Source organism: Stenella coeruleoalba (genome assembly GCF_951394435.1).
Source record: "Stenella coeruleoalba genome assembly, chromosome: 11".
NCBI lineage: Eukaryota > Metazoa > Chordata > Mammalia > Artiodactyla > Delphinidae > Stenella > Stenella coeruleoalba.
The window spans coordinates 58,376,262-58,394,050 of NC_137157.1; the positions used below are offsets into that span (position 1 = coordinate 58,376,262).

The following is a 17,789-nucleotide window of genomic DNA, read 5'->3' on the forward strand; positions in this document are numbered from 1 at the left end:
AATCATTAGACAAATGCAAATCAAAACCATAATGAAATACCCTGTCATACCCATTAGGATGGCTACCATCAAAAAAAAACAGAAAATAAGTGTTGGCAAGGATTTGGAGAAATCAGAACTTGTGCACTGTTGGTGGGAATGTAAAATGGTACAGCCGCTGAGGAAAACAATGTGGTAATTCCTCAAAAAATTAAAAATAGAATTACCATATGATCCAGCAATTCCACTTCTGGGAATATACCCAAAAGAATTGAAAGCAGAGTCTGAAGAGATATTTATACACCCATGTTCATAGCAACATTATTCACAACAGCCAAAAGATGGAAGCAACTCAAGTATCTCTCACAGATGAATGGATAAACAAAATGTGGTATATACATTCAATGCGGGAATTCCCTGGCAGTCCAGTGGTTAAGACTCGGGCTTTCACTGCCGTGGACCCCGGTTCAATCCCTGGTTGGGGAACTAAGATCCCATAAGACATGTGGTGTGGCCAAAAAAAAAAGAAGTAAATACATTCAATGTAATATTATTCAGCCTTAAAAAGCAAGGAAATTCTGGGGCTTCCCTGGTGGCGCAGTGGTTAAGAATGTGCCTGCCAATGTAGGGGACGCGGGTTCGAGCCCTGGTCCGGGAAGATCCCACATGCCGCAGAGCAACTAAGCCTGTGTGCCACAACAACTGAGCCTGCGCTCTAGAGCCTGCAAGCCACAACTACTGAGCCCATGTGCCACAACTACTGAAGCCCATGAGCCTAGAGCCCGCGCTCCGCAACAAGAGAAGCCACCACAATGAGAAGCCCCGGCATTGCAAGAAAGAGTAGCCTCCGCTCACCACAACTAGAGAAAGCCCATGCACAGCAACGAAGATCCAATGCAGCCAAAAATAAATAAATAAAATAATAATTAAAGGAAAAAAAAGCAAGGAAATTCTGACATATGTTACAACATGGATGAACCTTGAGGACATTATGCTAAGTGATATAAGCCAATCACAAAAAGACAAATACTGTATGATTACACTTATATGAGGTACTTAGAGAATTAATAAAAACAGAACATAGAATAGTGGTTGCCAAAAGCTGCAGGGAGGGGAGAATGGGAAGTTTAATGGTGTAGATTTTCAGTTTCACAAGATGAAAAGAGTTCTACTAGAGATTGGTTGCACAATGTAAACGTACTTAACACTATTATACTGTATACTTAAAAATGGAGGGCTTCCCTGGTGGCGCAGTGGTTGGGAGTCCGCCTGCCGATGCAGGGGACACGGGTTCGATCCCTGGTCCTGGAAGATCTCACATGACGTGGAGCGACTAAGCCCGTGCGCCACAACTACGGAGCCTGCGCTCTAGAGCCGGGAGCCACAACTACTGAGCCTGCGTGCCGCAACTACTGAAGCCCATGTGCCTAGAGCCCATGCTCTGCAACAAGAGAAGCCATCGCAATGAGAAGCCCGCGCACCGCAACGAAGGCCCAAAGCAGCCAAAAATAAATAAATTTATTTTTTAAAAAAACCCCAAATACTAAGTAAAAGAGAGTAAGATGTAATGAAGTAGAGATTCTATAGGTAGGAACTACTTTTCAAGAAGGTGGATTATAAAAGGGATCAGAAAAATGGGACAGTAACTGGCAGGAGACATGGGATCCAGCAGGGTTTCTATTTTCCATTAGATATGGGTGATATTTAAAGCTACGAGACTAGATAAAATTATGAAGGAAGAAGTGTAGATAGAAAAGAAACAAGGACTGGGTCCTGGGGATCTCCAAGGTTTAGAGATCAGGAAAATTGGGAGGAACCAGCAAAGGAGCCTGAAGAGGAAAGGCCACAGATACTAGAGGAACAGGAGGGTATGGTGGTCTGCAAACCAAATGAAGAAAGTGTTCCAAGGAATTGTGTGATCAAACGTGTCAAGTGTTGACAATAGATTAATAGATTAAAAGTAAGATGAGGGCTACGAACTGATCACTGAAGAACGTGAAAGTCACTGCAGACCTTCATAAGAGCAGTTTTGGTGGAGTGGTGGGAGTAAAAGCCTAACTGGATTAGGTTTAGGAGAAAATGAGAGGTATGACACTATCAACAAGTAGAGAGGATGTGAGTCTACAGTAAATTTTACACTGTTGATGGAAACAAATGTGGTATAGTTAGAAAGCAATTTAGCATTATCTCTTTTTTAATTAATTAATTTTTTTGGCCATGCTGTGCAGCATGCAGGATCTCAGTTCCCAACCAGGGATCCAACCCGTGCCCCCTAAAGTGGAAGTGCAGAGTCCTAACCACCAGTCCGCCAGGGAATTCCATAGCATTATCTCTTAAAAGTGAACATTCACATACCTATACTGCACAATACCACTCCTAGGTATAAACCCAAAAGAAATTCTTACACAAATGTACCACATAAATGATAATATTCTGAGCATCAATGTTAGGAATAGCAAAAACAAACCTGGATTAATCCAAAAGCTCATTGGCAGGAGAATGGATAAATTATGGTATATTCACAAAATGAAATATTATACAACATGAAAAAATGAATAAAACAGCTATATACAACATGAATTAATCATGAAGATGTAATACTGAATGGAAACAAACAGAAGACTGTTTGTCTAATTGCAATAAGACAATATAGTAGTGGTTGAGAGCATAGACTAGGAGCCAAACTATGTGGGTTCAAATCCCAGCTGGGCCGTTCACTAGCAAAGTGATTATTAAACTCTCTGTAGTTCATTTTTTCTCATCTGTGAAACAGGGAAAATAATAATGAAATTGTCATAAGGATTAAATGATATATATAATTATACATAAAGTACTTAGAACAATGTAAACAAGCAAATTAAACATGACTTTAAACTATGTTTTAAAAAAGCAATAGAATAATAAATATAAAATTTAAAAGAGTGGTTACCTCTAGAAGGGAGGGAGGGAGGGGATGGGATGGGGAGAAACTCCTGAATATATGCAATTTACAAGCAATGATTCTAGTTCTTGAGTTGGAAGATGGGTTTACAGGTGTTCCTCTTATTATTATGCTTTAGAGTTACATGTAACCTTTTGTATTATCAAATAATATATTAAAGATAATAAAAGAAAAAGTAATGGAAGGAAATAAATTGGAGACAGCAAGTATATAACTCTTGAATAAACAACACTTTCAGATAGTTTATATAAAGGGAAAAAGAGAAATTGGGCAGCAGGTGGAGGAAGAAATGGCATCAAGAAAAAGGGTTTTTTTTGGATGAAACAGTCTATTTACATACTGATATATGATTATAAATATTAACAAATATTACCAATCCTCAAAAATAACCCAATAAAGTATATCAGTACTTTAAGATGAAGAACTCAAGGTCAGAGAGCCTAAGAAACTTGGAACTAGGTCACACATCTAATAAGTGACAAAAGCCATATTTAAATTCAGATCTAACTCCAAATTTCACAACTTTATTTTATTTTAGAATTTTTATTAGAGTCTAGTTTACTTACAATGTTGTGTTAGGTTCAGGTGTACAGCAAAGTGAATCAGTTATACATATACATATATCCACTCTTTTTTAGATTCTTTTCCCATACAGGTCATTACACAGTATCGAGTAGAGTTCCCTGTGCTATACAGTAGGTCCTTATTAGTAATCTATTTTATATATAGTGGTGTGTATATGTCAATCCCAATCTTCCAATTTATCCCTCCCTCCCACCCCCTTCGAAATTTCACAATTTGTATAGAACAAAATGCTGCTTTCCTTTTCTTAATCTAATGCCTAACATTAGTTTAATTACATTTATTAGGATATATATTTTAAGTATCTACTAGATAGGCTTAAGATGCTATATCAGGTGTTTCAGAGGATAACAAACTGAACAACACTGTCTTTACCTTTACAGAGTTTACACTACAGCAATGAAGATACGACAATCACCTAAATGATTCCAATACAATGCAAAATTATATAAATACCACATATGAAGTACAAAATATTATGGAGGCTAAGAAAAAAAGTCCCCTTTGGGGTTAGGAGGTAGAGGGATTAGGAGAAGCTTTATAGAAGAGGTAACATTTCAGCTGAACTTCTAAAGCGTAGTTAGGGTTTTGAAAGACAGTTTTGACTGTGAGCTCTTGAATGGCCACCATCATGCCTTAGCCCCAGGTCCTAGCATTCTGGAGCTATTTAACGAATGTGGGCAGAGTGAACAAATGAACAGAAAGGCCATTCCAAAAGGAAGCAACAACAACAAAAGGATCAGAGGCTGAATACTACATGAGGCACAATGACAAAAGAATCAGAGAGTAGGAGGGATATGAATATGAACATATATATTTGGAAAGTAAGTATCAAGTTACTCATCATGATTCTTTTTACATTTTGGCTCCCATATCTCCCATCTTTAAGGAAATTTTCTCAACACTACCACCATCCTCTTTCAGGCTTTATCTCATTTCTCTGCTCCCTATCTTTTTAAAATAACAACTTTATGAGATATAATTTATATACCATGTAATTAACCCATTTAAAGTATAATTTCAATGGTATTTGGACCACAGAGTTGTGCAACTATCACCATAGTCAATTTTAGAACGTTTTCATGACCCCAGAAAGAAACCCAATACCCATTACCAGTCACTCCTCTTTTCCCCCCTAACCATCTCCTACTCCATCCCTAGGCAACTACTAATCTGCTTTCTGTCTCTCTGGATTTGCCTATTCTGGATATTTCATATAAATGGAAGCATCAAATACAGTTGACCCTTGACCAACACAGGTTTGAACTGCACAGGTCCACTTATATGTGGATTTTCTTCAATAGTAAATACTACACTACAGCAAGACCTGCTGTTGGTTGAATCCTAGGATGCAGAACCATGGATATAGAGGAGTCATGTATATATGGATGATCGACTATAGCTTACACATAGATTTTCCCAAGCCCCGCATTGTTCAAGAGTCAAATGTATGTGTTCTTTTGTGAGTGGCTTCTTTCACTACATAATGTTTTCAAGGTTCATCCATTTTGTAGAATGTATCAGTACTCTATTATTATTATTATTTTTTGGCTGTGTTGTGTCTTCATTGCTGCGCGAGCTTTCTCTAGTTGCGGCAAGCAAGGGCTACTCTTCGTTGCTGTGCACAGGCTTCTCATTGCAGTGGCTTCTCCTGTTGCAGAGCCTGTAGGCTTCAGTAGTTGTGGCATGCGGGCTCAGTAGTTGTGGCGCACGGGCTTAGTTGCTCCACAGCATGTGGGATCTTCTCGAACCCGTGTCCCCTGCATTGGCAGGCGGATTCTTAACCACTGTGCCACCAGGGAAGTCCCTCTATTACTTTTTATCACTGAATAAAATTCCAAAATTCCATTGTATGGGTATATATAATATTTTATTTATCCTTTCATCAGCTGATGGATATTTGGGTTGTTTCCACCTTTCGGCTATTATGAATAATGCTGCTATGAACAATGATGTACAGGCTCTTGTGTGGACATGTTTTAATTTCTCTTGGGTATATACCTAGGAGTGTGTTTAACCTTTTAAGGAACCGCCAAACTGTTTTTCAAAGCAGCTGCACCATTTTATATTCCCATCAGCAGTGTATAAGGGTCCAATTACACCACACATTATTATCTGTGTTTTTGATTACAGTCATCCTTGTGGGTGTGAAGTGGTATCTCACTGTGGTTTTGACTCCTTGATGGCTAATGATGCTGAACATCTTTTCATGGCTATTTGTAGATCTTCTCTGGAGAAATATCTATTCAGACCTTTTGCCCATTTTTTAAATTGGGTTCTGCTCTTCATCTTAATCAAAGTTCTTAAAAGATTAGTCTATATATACCATCTATACTTCCTTACCTTCTTTCACTCAACAACCCACTCCAACCCTGCTTTTGCTCCCCCGCTCTGAAATTGCATGTCAAAGTCACCAACCACCTCTACACTGACAAAATCAATGACTATTCATCAGCCTTCATCTTCCAGGATTAATTCTATGGTTTGCACATCTGCATTTTAATTCCAGCTGACTTTTTTTTTTTTTTTTTGGCCGTACCACGTGGAACGTGGGATCTTAGTTCCCCGATCAGGGATCGAACCCACATCCCCTGCATTGGAAACACAGAGTCTTAACCACTGGACCACCAGGGAAGCCCCTGACTTCCTATTCTAATCTATATTTTATTTTGTCCTGTTCTTTTCTATATTTTTCTGTTTTATTATATAGCATATTTTCTTATGGGATGAGAAATGTAAACTGACAACCAAAGGTTATATCCAGAGAACTGCAGGTAACACAACTGGCTAGAGCAGAGTCAATGTGATGAAATCATACAGGAGAGGTGGGGAAGATAAGGAAAGGCTGGATAAACAGTGGGTATTGGGCTAAGGATTTGGACTTTGTTTAGCAGGTAATACATAGCCATTAAAGGTTTGTATATAAGAAATGCTCAGCACTAAACTGCTGGAATGTTGGAAGATTATTCTGGTAGCAGGTATAAAATTACTTGGAGTCAAGGGGTAGGGAGTGGAGAAATAGGAGACAAGGAGATCATGCGGAATGTTTATTGCTGTGGTAATGAGGGCATAAGTTAGTGTAGTAGAGCTTAAAAAAAAAAAAAGGAGGAATCAATGGAAAGACATTACTACTAAACTTCAACCAACTGAGTTAACTTTATTACTGATAACAGAACTATTAGCTGCCCCCAGTCAAGAGATGTTAGACTTTAAAAGTTCTACTAAATTTGATTTGATGGAAACTAGATGAAAATGTAGTAAACACAGAAAAATTCTCTCTCCCTGTTAGAAGTATAAACAATTCTAGTATTGCTTCCTACTTTCTTCTCTCCTGAGTAAATTCTTCCAAAAATTTCAGGTAACTCAAACTTCTTAAAGAGTGAAAGTCTGGCAGTGCCTACCAGTCACTTCTACTCTCATCATTGCCTCCACTCCCCACAACTCCCAGCCCCAATATGGTCTTCAATATGTTAAAATCAAGAAGAAATAGAAATTTATGCAGAATAGGTTGGGGAAGGCAAATTATCCCAAGTTAAACACAGTCCCTTTTCTTTTTTTCCAAAGGGAATGGTTGCTGATGCTCTGAGGAGTTAACTTATAATAACACATGCCAGGAAGATGATGTCAGGGAAGGCGTGGTTAGGTTCTTTACAAGTCTGAAATTCCTTTAGTCCCAAACACTTCCTCTTTCAATCTCACCTATACTCAAATCTCTCTACTGAGGCAACTCTTTCAAAAGCTGAAGGAAGTGTTGAGACCCTAGAACTCTGATCTTTTTTTTTTTTAAGAACAAAGAATAATTGAAGGCCATTAAAATAGATGTGTTTTTTTTCATGTACCATAATTTTGCAGAATCTCTCTTTGAAATCCACATTTTCCCCCTTCTGTGACTATTTTAATTCCAAAGAAAGGAAAGGATATTCAACACTACATCCTGAGAAAGAATGTGCCTTTATCAGGCATTATATATTTGCTGATTGTATGCCTATATTTACAACAGCCAAAAAAGAATAAGAAAACGATAATTGTCCTGGGCTCCTCAGTTAACAACTTCCCTGATAAAGTATACAAATATGTTTCAAAATAAAACAATCCTACTTATCTTTCTTGCCACATCGCAGGGCTTGCAGGATCTTAGTTCCCTGACCAGGGACTGAACCCCTGGCCATGGCAGTGAAAGCGCCGAGTCCTAACCACTGGACTGCCAGGGAAGTCCCCAGACAATCCTACTTTTTATTTTTATTATTATTATTATTATTTTTTTGCGGTACGCGGGCCTCTCACTGTTGTGGCCTCTCCCGTTGCGGAGCACAGGCTCTGGACGCGCAGCCTCAGCGGCCATGGCTCACGGGCCTAGCCGCTCCACAGCATGTGGGATCTTCCCGGACCGGGGCACGAACCCGTGTCCCCTGCATTGGCAGGCGGACCCTCAACCACTGCACCACCAGGGAAGCCCCAATCCTACTTTTTAAAGACAAGCAGGACTTCCCTGGTGGCGCAGTGGTTAAGAATCTACCCGTCAATGCAGGGGACACGGGTTCAAGCCCTGGTCCGGAAAGATCCCACATGCCGCAGAGCAACTAAACCCGTGTGCCACAACTACTGAGCCCACGTGCCACAACTATTTAAGCCCGCGGGCCTAGAGCCCGTGCTCCACAACAAGAGAAGCCACCTCAGTGAGAAGCTTGTGCACACAACCAAGAGTAGCCCCTGCTCTCTGCAACTAGAGAAAGCCTGCGCACAGCAACGAAGACCCAATGCAGACATAAATAAATAAATAAATAATAAGGACAAGTAAATAAAACTAATGAAGTCACAACAGTAATGTACAAATGTCTTTTCAAACTGAGCTCACTGGAAATTATTTTTATTCCACCAACCAGAAGTGATGACTACAGTAAATTATGATGTAAAAATGTTCCTTAAAGAAGGCAGATTTCTGCAAATCTATTATTTCCAGATTCTGGTATAACAAAATGATGGACAATAAAAGCACATATTTATGTGTACTTTTTCAGAAGTTAAGAATTTTGTTTTTTATTTCAGTTTTTTAAATGTTCCAGACAGGTCTAAGAACTTTTTTACATAGACTTGTCCTACTTGAGGAACTGAGCAAATAAGCCAATGTCAAAATTAAAACTTTACTTTGTCATAGAAAAAAGTCTGGTAGAATAGAGAGAGCAAACTGCTACTAGTTATTTCCCTTAAGGAGTGGGATTTAGGTAAGGAACTTCAGGACATGAAGGGAAGACCTGACTTTTTATTTTATATGCCTCTTTATGCTTAAATTTTAAAAATAGACATTTCTTACATTTATTACTATAAACTAATAAGTTATTTTAAAAATTTAATTTTCAGTATAAAAATGGACAAATTACATGAGCAAATTCACTCGAAACATTCTTCCCAAAAAATGAATGAACACATTAGGCCATACATATAAACAAAAAGACAAAGAGCAGTGTAGTAATCAATTAGTTTAAATATACCCAACACCCACAAACCTATATATACACACAAGGAGTCATCGATATAGTCACAAAGTGATGTCATCATAGCAGTGACCTGTAAGAACTCAAAGAATACTTGACAAATACACTAGTAAGTATGTATCTACCCTTACCCCAGGTTTCCTAATGTGTTTCTCAAACCTTACAAGTTATCAGAAAGAGATATGAGATTTGAATCCCAGTCCGCAATCATACCTCTTGTCCCCTACACTATCCTAGATTTAGAAGCTAGTTAAATGTTTCCTATACAACAAGCGGGAAAGGGAGTGGAGAGCTAAGAAAAGAGAATATTTTAGATAGCATCAAATACATGAAGCCGCTAATAGGGAAAAAACCAATTTCTGGAATTCATTTTACTGTATTTTAATGGGTAACCTGACAGACTTGGAGGGAAAAAATTAGGAAGGAGATTTCATACAGTACTATACAAGATATGAAAAGAATAAAGACAGATTAGATATCTATCAAAATCATATTGATTTATGTGTGTGTGTCTGTACATATAAAATTGATAACAAATATGAACCCATATTTCTTAAGGATGTAACAGAATGAATACCACATAAACTAACACCCATAAACTAACGCCCATAAACTAACACCCATAAACTAACACTAGGTGTTTTGGGTCTAAACATTTACCAATGCCTTGATCAGATACTTTGTTCACCTGTAACAGTCTCCCTAGGTGTATAAGAAAGCATCAGGAATTCTTACCCACTGCCCAACAATCCATCAAATGAGCAAAAGATCCTTAAATGTCTAAGGCACCTTTTTTCTTCAAAAAACAGCTATAGGGCTTCCCTGGTGGCGCAGTGGTTGAGAGTCTGCCTGCCGATGCAGGGGACACGGGTTCGTGCCCCGGTCCGGGAAGATCCCACATGCCGCGGAGCGGCTGGGCCCATGAGCCATGGCCGCTGAGCCTGTGCGTCCGGAGCCTGTGCTCCGCAACGGGAGAGGCCACAACAGTGAGAGGCCCGCATACCGCAAAAAAAAAAAAAAAAAAAAAAAAAAAAGAAGAGACGGGGTAAATGGTCTTTCTGCTACAGCATACAGTTCCTCCTAATCAGCACGGTGTGCACTGAAATGCCAAGAAACTGCCCAAGATATTCCCTGGCAACTGTGGGGATGCCTGTACACCTCTCCCCAGACTGCCCCTGTGCCCAAGCATAGACTCCAGATATCTCTGCTGAGCCTGGCTATCTGCAGAGCAGAAAGGCCCAGCTCAGCAGCAGACCCCAAAGAATCACAGAACTTTCTGCCTTAATTCCCAAGGTACGTCTTCTCTTAAAACTCCTTCCCTACAGGCTGGGTGGGGTAGGGTCTTTATCAAAGCTAGAAGAGTAGACTCAGTCCTCAGATGAAGCTGTTGTGATTTCACTGACTGTATTCAGCTACCTGATAATGCTGGAGGAATGGTAGGAAAGAAGGTGGGCTGGGGGGAGAATGCAAACAGTTAATCAAAATGACAAAATAACCTTGGAGGTGGTAGGCTGGGGGCCAGGGTTTGAGGTGACATATTTTCCCTGTGAAAATTGGATACATCAGCAGGAAGTCAAACTAACTTCCTTTCACAAAGATACAAACTTGCAAAGCTTAATTTGTTTTTAATTCCACTGCCTTCAGGCCTCACATCAGGGACTATAAATTCCTAAAACTTCAGAACCAGGTGAGAAAAGATGCCAAAAAAAGTGATGGAAAAAGAGAGGCGGTGAGAGGAGAGGAATCCCGTTCCCCTCTTAAGGAGAATGTTAAAGCCAAGGGCACTCCCGATCCCCAGAAAAGGAAGTAGCTGGATTCCAAAAAAGCACTTTTCCCTACCTTCTTGTTGTTTTTGTTATAGCCAAAAGTCGAAATCCCAGGCCTGGAAGTCACTGATAGCAGCATTTTCTCTTTAATGTTAGGAAGCTAAGAGACAGAAGAGGGGAAGAAGGAGAGGGAAAGGGAGAGGAAAGAGAGAGAGGGAGAGGGAGGGAAGGAGGGAGGGAGGAAGAGAAGGGAGAGGGAGAAAGGAGGGGGAGGAGAAAGGGGGAGAGAAGGAGGGGGGAGTAAAGAATGAGCTAGGGCTGCTTGTTTACGTCACTGATAGAACTTAACCCCGAGTCTGAGTGAGGCTCTTCCACTGGGTCCTAATGCCCAAGATGTTTTTTTGGTTTTTTAGTTTCTTGTTTTCCCCCACAGGCTTAGCAGTTAAAGCAAAAGAAAAGTTCTTAAGTCTACCCCTTTCAACTCCATCACCTTTCCTATATGAACAAGTTCAGATTCCCATGAAAAAATGAGGGTATTTTCTCCTTAGATCTCAGCTATAAGAAGATTCCAATCTTGATTTTAAAGGGGCCACTGGGACACTGCTTTGGAGAACATGTGAAGAAAATCACAGTACTGAAAAAGAATATGTGAGGTGAGCTCAGGACTTACCCCCCACTTTATATTTAGAGCGACCTTAACACACAAAGAAAGAACAAACAGAAGAGCTCACCAAAGAGCAGAAACAAGCAAAACAGAGGATGGGAAATAACTAGTTTCAGATCCTTGGATAGTTTTACTCCTCTTAGGTTATGCTGATGGGCTGATGTCTCTTAATCCTTTTCAGATTCTCCCAGCTATGACTTAATACTTGAGAAGGAATTTTCAAACTGGACTATGTCATGAAACTTGGTGCCTAGTGCTTTCTTTTTTCTTTCCCCCAGCTTTATTGAGATATAATTGCCTAGTGATTTCTTCAATTGTAAGCTATCTTATTTGAATCTTTATCCCACTATTTCCTAGTCTTCAAGGTCTATGAAGCTGAACAATTAGTTACTCACCCAACCTGAAATTTATGCCCAAGCTGAAGTTCAGAGTTGGGATGTCTGCTTCAAGCTGTCTGTGAACTGTAGAAAAAAATAAATAAATAACTATTTTAAAAACATATGCTTCACAGAGAAGAAAAATACAAAGTTCTTAGGAAAGAAGAACATTAATTTAGAGTCAAGAATTGAACACAGTTGCAACACTCACCTCTAATACTTTCAAAGGAATGTCCTGTAGAAGGTACCTTAACAATAAAAGAAACTTGTTGGAAAACAAAAATTTAAGAATGATACCCAGTAATTTACCAATCTAGTCGAAGTAGAAGAGGGATATAGAATGAAAGCCTTCAAATCACTTCTTAAGGCCCCCTCACAGCCATAGTGGATATTCTAAATAATAAATTAACCCTGTCTGCTTTGCCACAAAAAACATTAAGCCCAAACCGTCCCTTAAATGAAGTCCCAGTCTCTATTCTAGTTTTCCTGTCACCTTTTTGCTATAATAATGGGACAGACAGTACCAACAGTCTGCAGAGTAAATACACACATACCATACCCCCAATCTCTAACTTTCATTTCCAATAGGACAGGAAGTTCCTGCTCAGCTCAAGGGACACAGGAAGGGTGGGAACAGCCTCAATGTGGGAACTGCAACTGAGATTGGAAGCACAGCAGCCAAATGCAGTCAATAAATCAATAAAGGCATCTCTCAGTGATACCATATTTTTTTAAAGTCCCTTTTCTGCCCTCAGAGATTCTCATTCATGATATGCCAAGTTATCATTGCCATTTAGGTCCTTGGTTGATGTCTTCTCCCTAAGCCTAACAATGTGGTAAAAACCCTTCATTTTTAAGGCCTGATTTATAATGGGATTTATAATAGCAGTCAACCTAATTTAATTTTTTAAAACTTCTAATATTCTCAACGTGTTGTGTTCTCTTACTGTATTCCTTAACGCTCAATGATATCTTAGAATTTAATATAGTTAAAACCGTAAGTTTTAGAGAGAAGCAGACATGAGTTCAAATTCTGACACCACTGTTAGTTACTGTTTATGTAACTTTAGGCCAAGTTACTTAACATCTCTAATTTACTCATTTCCAAAATGGAGATAATACCTACTTCATTTGCCTTTGGAATCAAATCTAAGTTCTGATTTGGTCCTGTCACTCACAAGCTGAGTGACACTGGGAGAATTACCTCATGTCTGAACCTTCTCTCCTCTGTAAAATATACAAAATAAATAGTCTCTGCTTCCTAAATTGTAGTGAAATGAAATAAGGCAATGTATATAAAGCCCTTAGGCAGGTATCTGGCACTTGGTACACATTCAACAGATGTTAGCTCCATTTTGATTAATTACCCTACTGTCTCCCAGTGTATCCCTCTGGGTATTGTATAACCCAGATTTTATGATCTGAAGTGAACATTTCCAAAAACTAGTATCTTAGTTACATTCAAAAGATCATACTAGGACTAGGCAGGCGAAACTATATAAGTGAAAATACTGAATAAGAAATTTCAGAAATCACCCAATCCAATTTCATTTCTCTGCCTTCTAGAAGCAAACAATCCGATTATTTGTAAATTCTTTTCATAACTCCCCATCTCTTGGAAATTGGTGGATCATCTCTTATCTCTAGGAAAAAAAGGAAACAAAATAGTACAGAATCAAAGTACACTAGACAAGACATCCCAGCTCCCATTTCTCTAGAGTCCTACTACTCTAAGAAATTGAAATAGATCTAGAAAAAGTAGAAAGTATCAGAAGGGAGATAAAGAACGATCCAATTGGGACTTCCCTGGTGGCGCAGTGGTTAAGAATTCGCCTGCCAATACAGAGGACATGAGTTCGAGCCCTGGTCCGGGAAGATCCCACATGCCGTGCAGCAACTAAGCTCGCGTGCCACAACTACTGAGCCTGCACTCTAGAGCCCGCGAGGCACAACTACTGAGCCCACATGCCACAACTACTGAAGCTCTCATGCCTAGAGCCCGTGCCCCACAACAAGAGAAGCCACTGCAATGAGAAGCCCGCACACCACAACGAAGAGTAGCCCCCGCTCGCCGCAACTAGAGAAAGCCCACGCGCAGCAACGAAGACCCAACGCAGCCATAAACAAATAAATAAATTTATTAAAAAAAAAAAGATCCAATTAAATAAATTCTATTTTATAAATTCTATATAAATAAATTCCATATGTATTTACTAATACAAAAACCTGTATGTTTATACTCTGATTATAAGTTTAGGGCCATAAAAGTAAAATGACCCAGATTGGTGAACTGATGCCAAAGGTCAATTATGTCAAAGAGCACCAACAGGACTGGAAACTACAACCTTTACTATGGTAAGTATATTTTTAAAGGAGGTGATGGAATCTTGTGGAAGTGACAGAGAAGGTAATGGAGTTCTGTGGTTATATTCAGGAAGTATATGAGAAGAGGAAGAATCCTATTTCTTCCAGTGTGTTTACTTTGATCACCACCCCCCATCTGCTTTGCCCGTTATATTGCTTACATTTTTCCAGATTTAGTCAATGCCTCTCAAATTCTTGGTTCTCTTGAGCCCAGCACCCAAAAGTTGTTTTGAGGGGAAAAAGTAAAATAAGTTATTTGGAACATCTCTTGGACGGAGACATTTATACCTCAGATTCAATATAGACTGGTTTGTGATTTCTCCAGAAAAACTGTAACAGGGAAGAACAAATCTGACTCCATGTTGGACCTGTTCCTTTTACTTTAACCTTTGTATTCTATTGCTTTTGTTACAAGTTAAGAATGTTGCCTATAGCCTGAAATATACACGATAGCCCATTCTCAAGGCTCTGACCTTTAAAGGCATAAAACTTTTCCATTCCTACAGAGATAAAAAGTTGCAGAACAGAGAATAACATTTGTCATGTTGGAGGTTTACAGGAACAATATGACCTGACCTACCTGGACAGATGCAAGAACAAAGGATTCTGACACGAAGAAGTTTGCAGCAACCAACCACACCCCCTCCCCTTTGAGTAAAAAAGAAGCCTAAATTCCAACTTGGGTAAGATGGTTCTTTAGGACACTAGTCCACCACTTCTCGGTCTGCTGTCTTTCCAAATAAAGTCACTATTCCTTGCCCCAACAACTTGTCTCTCAGTTTACTGGCCTGTCCTTTGGCAAGCAGCACGAGCTTGGACTTGGTAACAAAACAACACTTTTAAGTATGTGTCTCAGGTACAGAGCAGTTGGGGTCAGATCAACCCTTACTTGTATGTTGAAAGATGACTGCATGCAACTATTGGGCCCTCCACATCAGAGTAGAGAACTCAAGGAATGTATTACCTGCAGATATGCCAGACCCTAACTATAGGACTAGAGCCAGGCTGATGTAGCACATGTGTCTGCCAGCAGTGAGACAGGACCAAGTTTGTTAGTGGAGCTCTGAATATGGTTCAGAGACCTGAATAAATATATTAGGGCCAAGGGTTTTTTTTTCCCCAGCTATTCATATTCTCTGTGGGGATTTCCCTGGCAGTCCAGCGGTTAAGACTCCGCGCTCCCACTGCAGGGCGTGCGGGTTTGATCCCTGGTCAGGGAACTAAGATCGTGGCCAAAAAACATACATATATATATTTCAAATAAATATATAATATAAATTTATATTTATATAAATATATGTTATATATATATATATATATATATATATTCTCTGTGGATTATCTTTCCTCCCACTGATTAACTTTTGTGCCCAAAAGTCTAGGTCATGAAAAAAAACCAAAAAGTTCAATTTATTTAATGGTAAAGAGATGAGGTAATGCCTTAAGAAGAAGTAAAAAAAAAAAAGTTTAACACATCAGCTTCCTTAAGTAGGAAAATTTAAGGATCTGAATCAAACAACTAGAAAAGCTTAGCCCTGTCCCCTTCGAATGTAGGATGGAATGACAAAATTGGTCTAAAACTAGAAACTGGGAAAGTTTGGCCTCTCGACTCCTTGACTTAACTCATTGGAAAACAGGGGAAAAGACAGGCAACTCTGAAGAATTATTTATCTCATACCCTGGATATCAGTGCTAATAGTATATTCTCCTCTTCTATAACAACAGATATTTCTGGCCAAAACTTACTACAGAGAATATCCTAACAAAATTTTCAAGTAGACTTTTCCTTTGCCAGACACTAAAGAAATACAGGAATCAAATCTTCTAGAATCACTGGACCAGAAAATTAGTATAATGCAGAAAGAAAAGACTAGACTGGTTTCTATGCATACCCAGAATGGACTGCATTGATGGGTAATATTATAGTCTCCAAATGTATGTTTCCTTTACACTTGAGACATTAATTTTGTTTGGCTTCAGCTATCCCTAAAATAAATAGCTCAGATGATCCCCATAAGCGTCCACAACTGAACTGAACAATTAGAACCAAATGAAATGGCTGCTTATGTAGGTTAAATATAAATCTTTTCAAATAGTCAAATACTGGTAATTTCATATGGTTAAATCTAACACTGCAAGAAAGGTGAGACTGTGGAGATGATAATGAGTCAGAATACTGATGAATTGGATAGTTCCTTTCCTTTGTCCTCTCTTATTTTCAGATTGAAAATAAAAAAACCCGGAAAGGTAAACTCACTTGCATAAGGTCATAGGGGTCAAATATCTGAAACCAGAATCCAGACTTTCTGTCTCAATTCAACATTGTTCCCATACTAATCTGATTTGACTGTAAAATTTAGAATTCTGATATATATATCTTTCGGGGTCAGAAATAATAAAGAAATAATCCTAGGATTTCAGAGGTGAAAGTTCAACCATTTTCCTCAAATCAGCTTTTTATCTTAAGTGTTAAAGCAGTGATACCTAATATTTTGGCCTATTCTTTTTTTTTTTTTTTGCAGTACACGGGCCTCTCACTGTTGTGGCCTCTACCGTTGTGGGGCACAGGCTCCGCACGCGCAGGCTCAGCGGCCATGACTCACAGACCCAGCCGCTCCGCGGCATGTGGGATCTTCCCCGACCAGGGCACGAACCCGGGTCCCCTGCATCGGCAGGCGGACTCTCAACCACTGCACCACCAGGGAAGCCCCAATTTCTTTTAAGTATCTCCAATGGGAAAGTGAATCTCAATGAACATTAAGAGAACACTGCCACCGCCTGGATAATATAGGTCATGCACCCTTTAGCAAATACCAGGAAGAGAAAGCACAGAATTTGTAAGTAGATCAGAACTTTGAAATTTAAACCCAGCTCTATCATTTGCTGTGTTAAATTGGAAAATCTCAATCTTTTAAAACATCAGTTTCCCCTTCTACAAAATGGGCATAGTATCTGTTCTATTTCTCAGGGATAATCATGACAGTCAAATTAGATAATGACTGTAAAAGTACTCTATTGATTACAAAGCATTTTCCAAGTGTGAGACCAGAGTTGATATTTACTATGCCATGTTGAGTATAACAAATCCATCTTTTTTTATTGAATATTTTATTAACATAATAGTTGTCTAAACAAATCCATCTTATTCCTTACCGCAAATCTAAGTAAATAATCTTCAGCTTGAGAATCAGAGCCAACTCATAAAATTTTAGATGCCTAATGGCAAATTTCTTTCTTTATATGTTAATGTGGACTCACTATCATTAACTTATTGAAATGTGTTGTTGAACAGAAAAATATGTTAAAATTAAAACTACTTGGAGATACCATTTCTCACCTACCAGACTGGCAAAAATCCAAAAGCTTGACAACAATCTGAGTAGTCAAACAAGTGGGAGAGACTGTAGTAAAAAGGCTGTCATATATTGTTCGTGGAAATAGAGAATAGCATAACTCCTTTTGCACTATTTAGCAAAATTACATATCATTTTACCCTTCAACCTAACAGTTCTACTTCTAGGAATATATTCCAAAGATATAATGGCAAAAATAAGAGAAAACAACATGTACAATGCATATCCAGACCAGTAAGCAAGGAAGCTATCAAAGAATACTGGGGTTGTT

The 17,789-nt window shown here is 39.0% G+C and overlaps 1 protein-coding gene across 8 annotated transcripts in view; it reads right to left on the reverse strand.

Annotated features, from left to right (window-relative positions):
• Positions 1–17,789, reverse strand: part of RBMS2 (RNA binding motif single stranded interacting protein 2) — a 90,840-nt gene that overhangs the window by 52,627 nt on the left and 20,424 nt on the right. For 2 of the 8 annotated variants that reach the window (XM_079936370.1, XM_079936369.1), the window contains exon 1: positions 10,834–11,020. The exons of 1 other annotated variant lie outside the window; for it this stretch is intronic. In XM_079936370.1, the coding sequence (XP_079792496.1) occupies positions 10,834–10,899 (66 nt within the window). In that variant the 5' untranslated portion in view covers positions 10,900–11,020. Of the gene's footprint in view, positions 1–10,833; positions 11,021–11,819; positions 11,886–12,012; positions 12,050–12,355; positions 12,838–17,789 lie in introns of those variants that run through there. 5 more of the 8 variants (XM_079936368.1, XM_079936366.1, XM_079936373.1 and 2 more) reach the window with 5 other exon arrangements.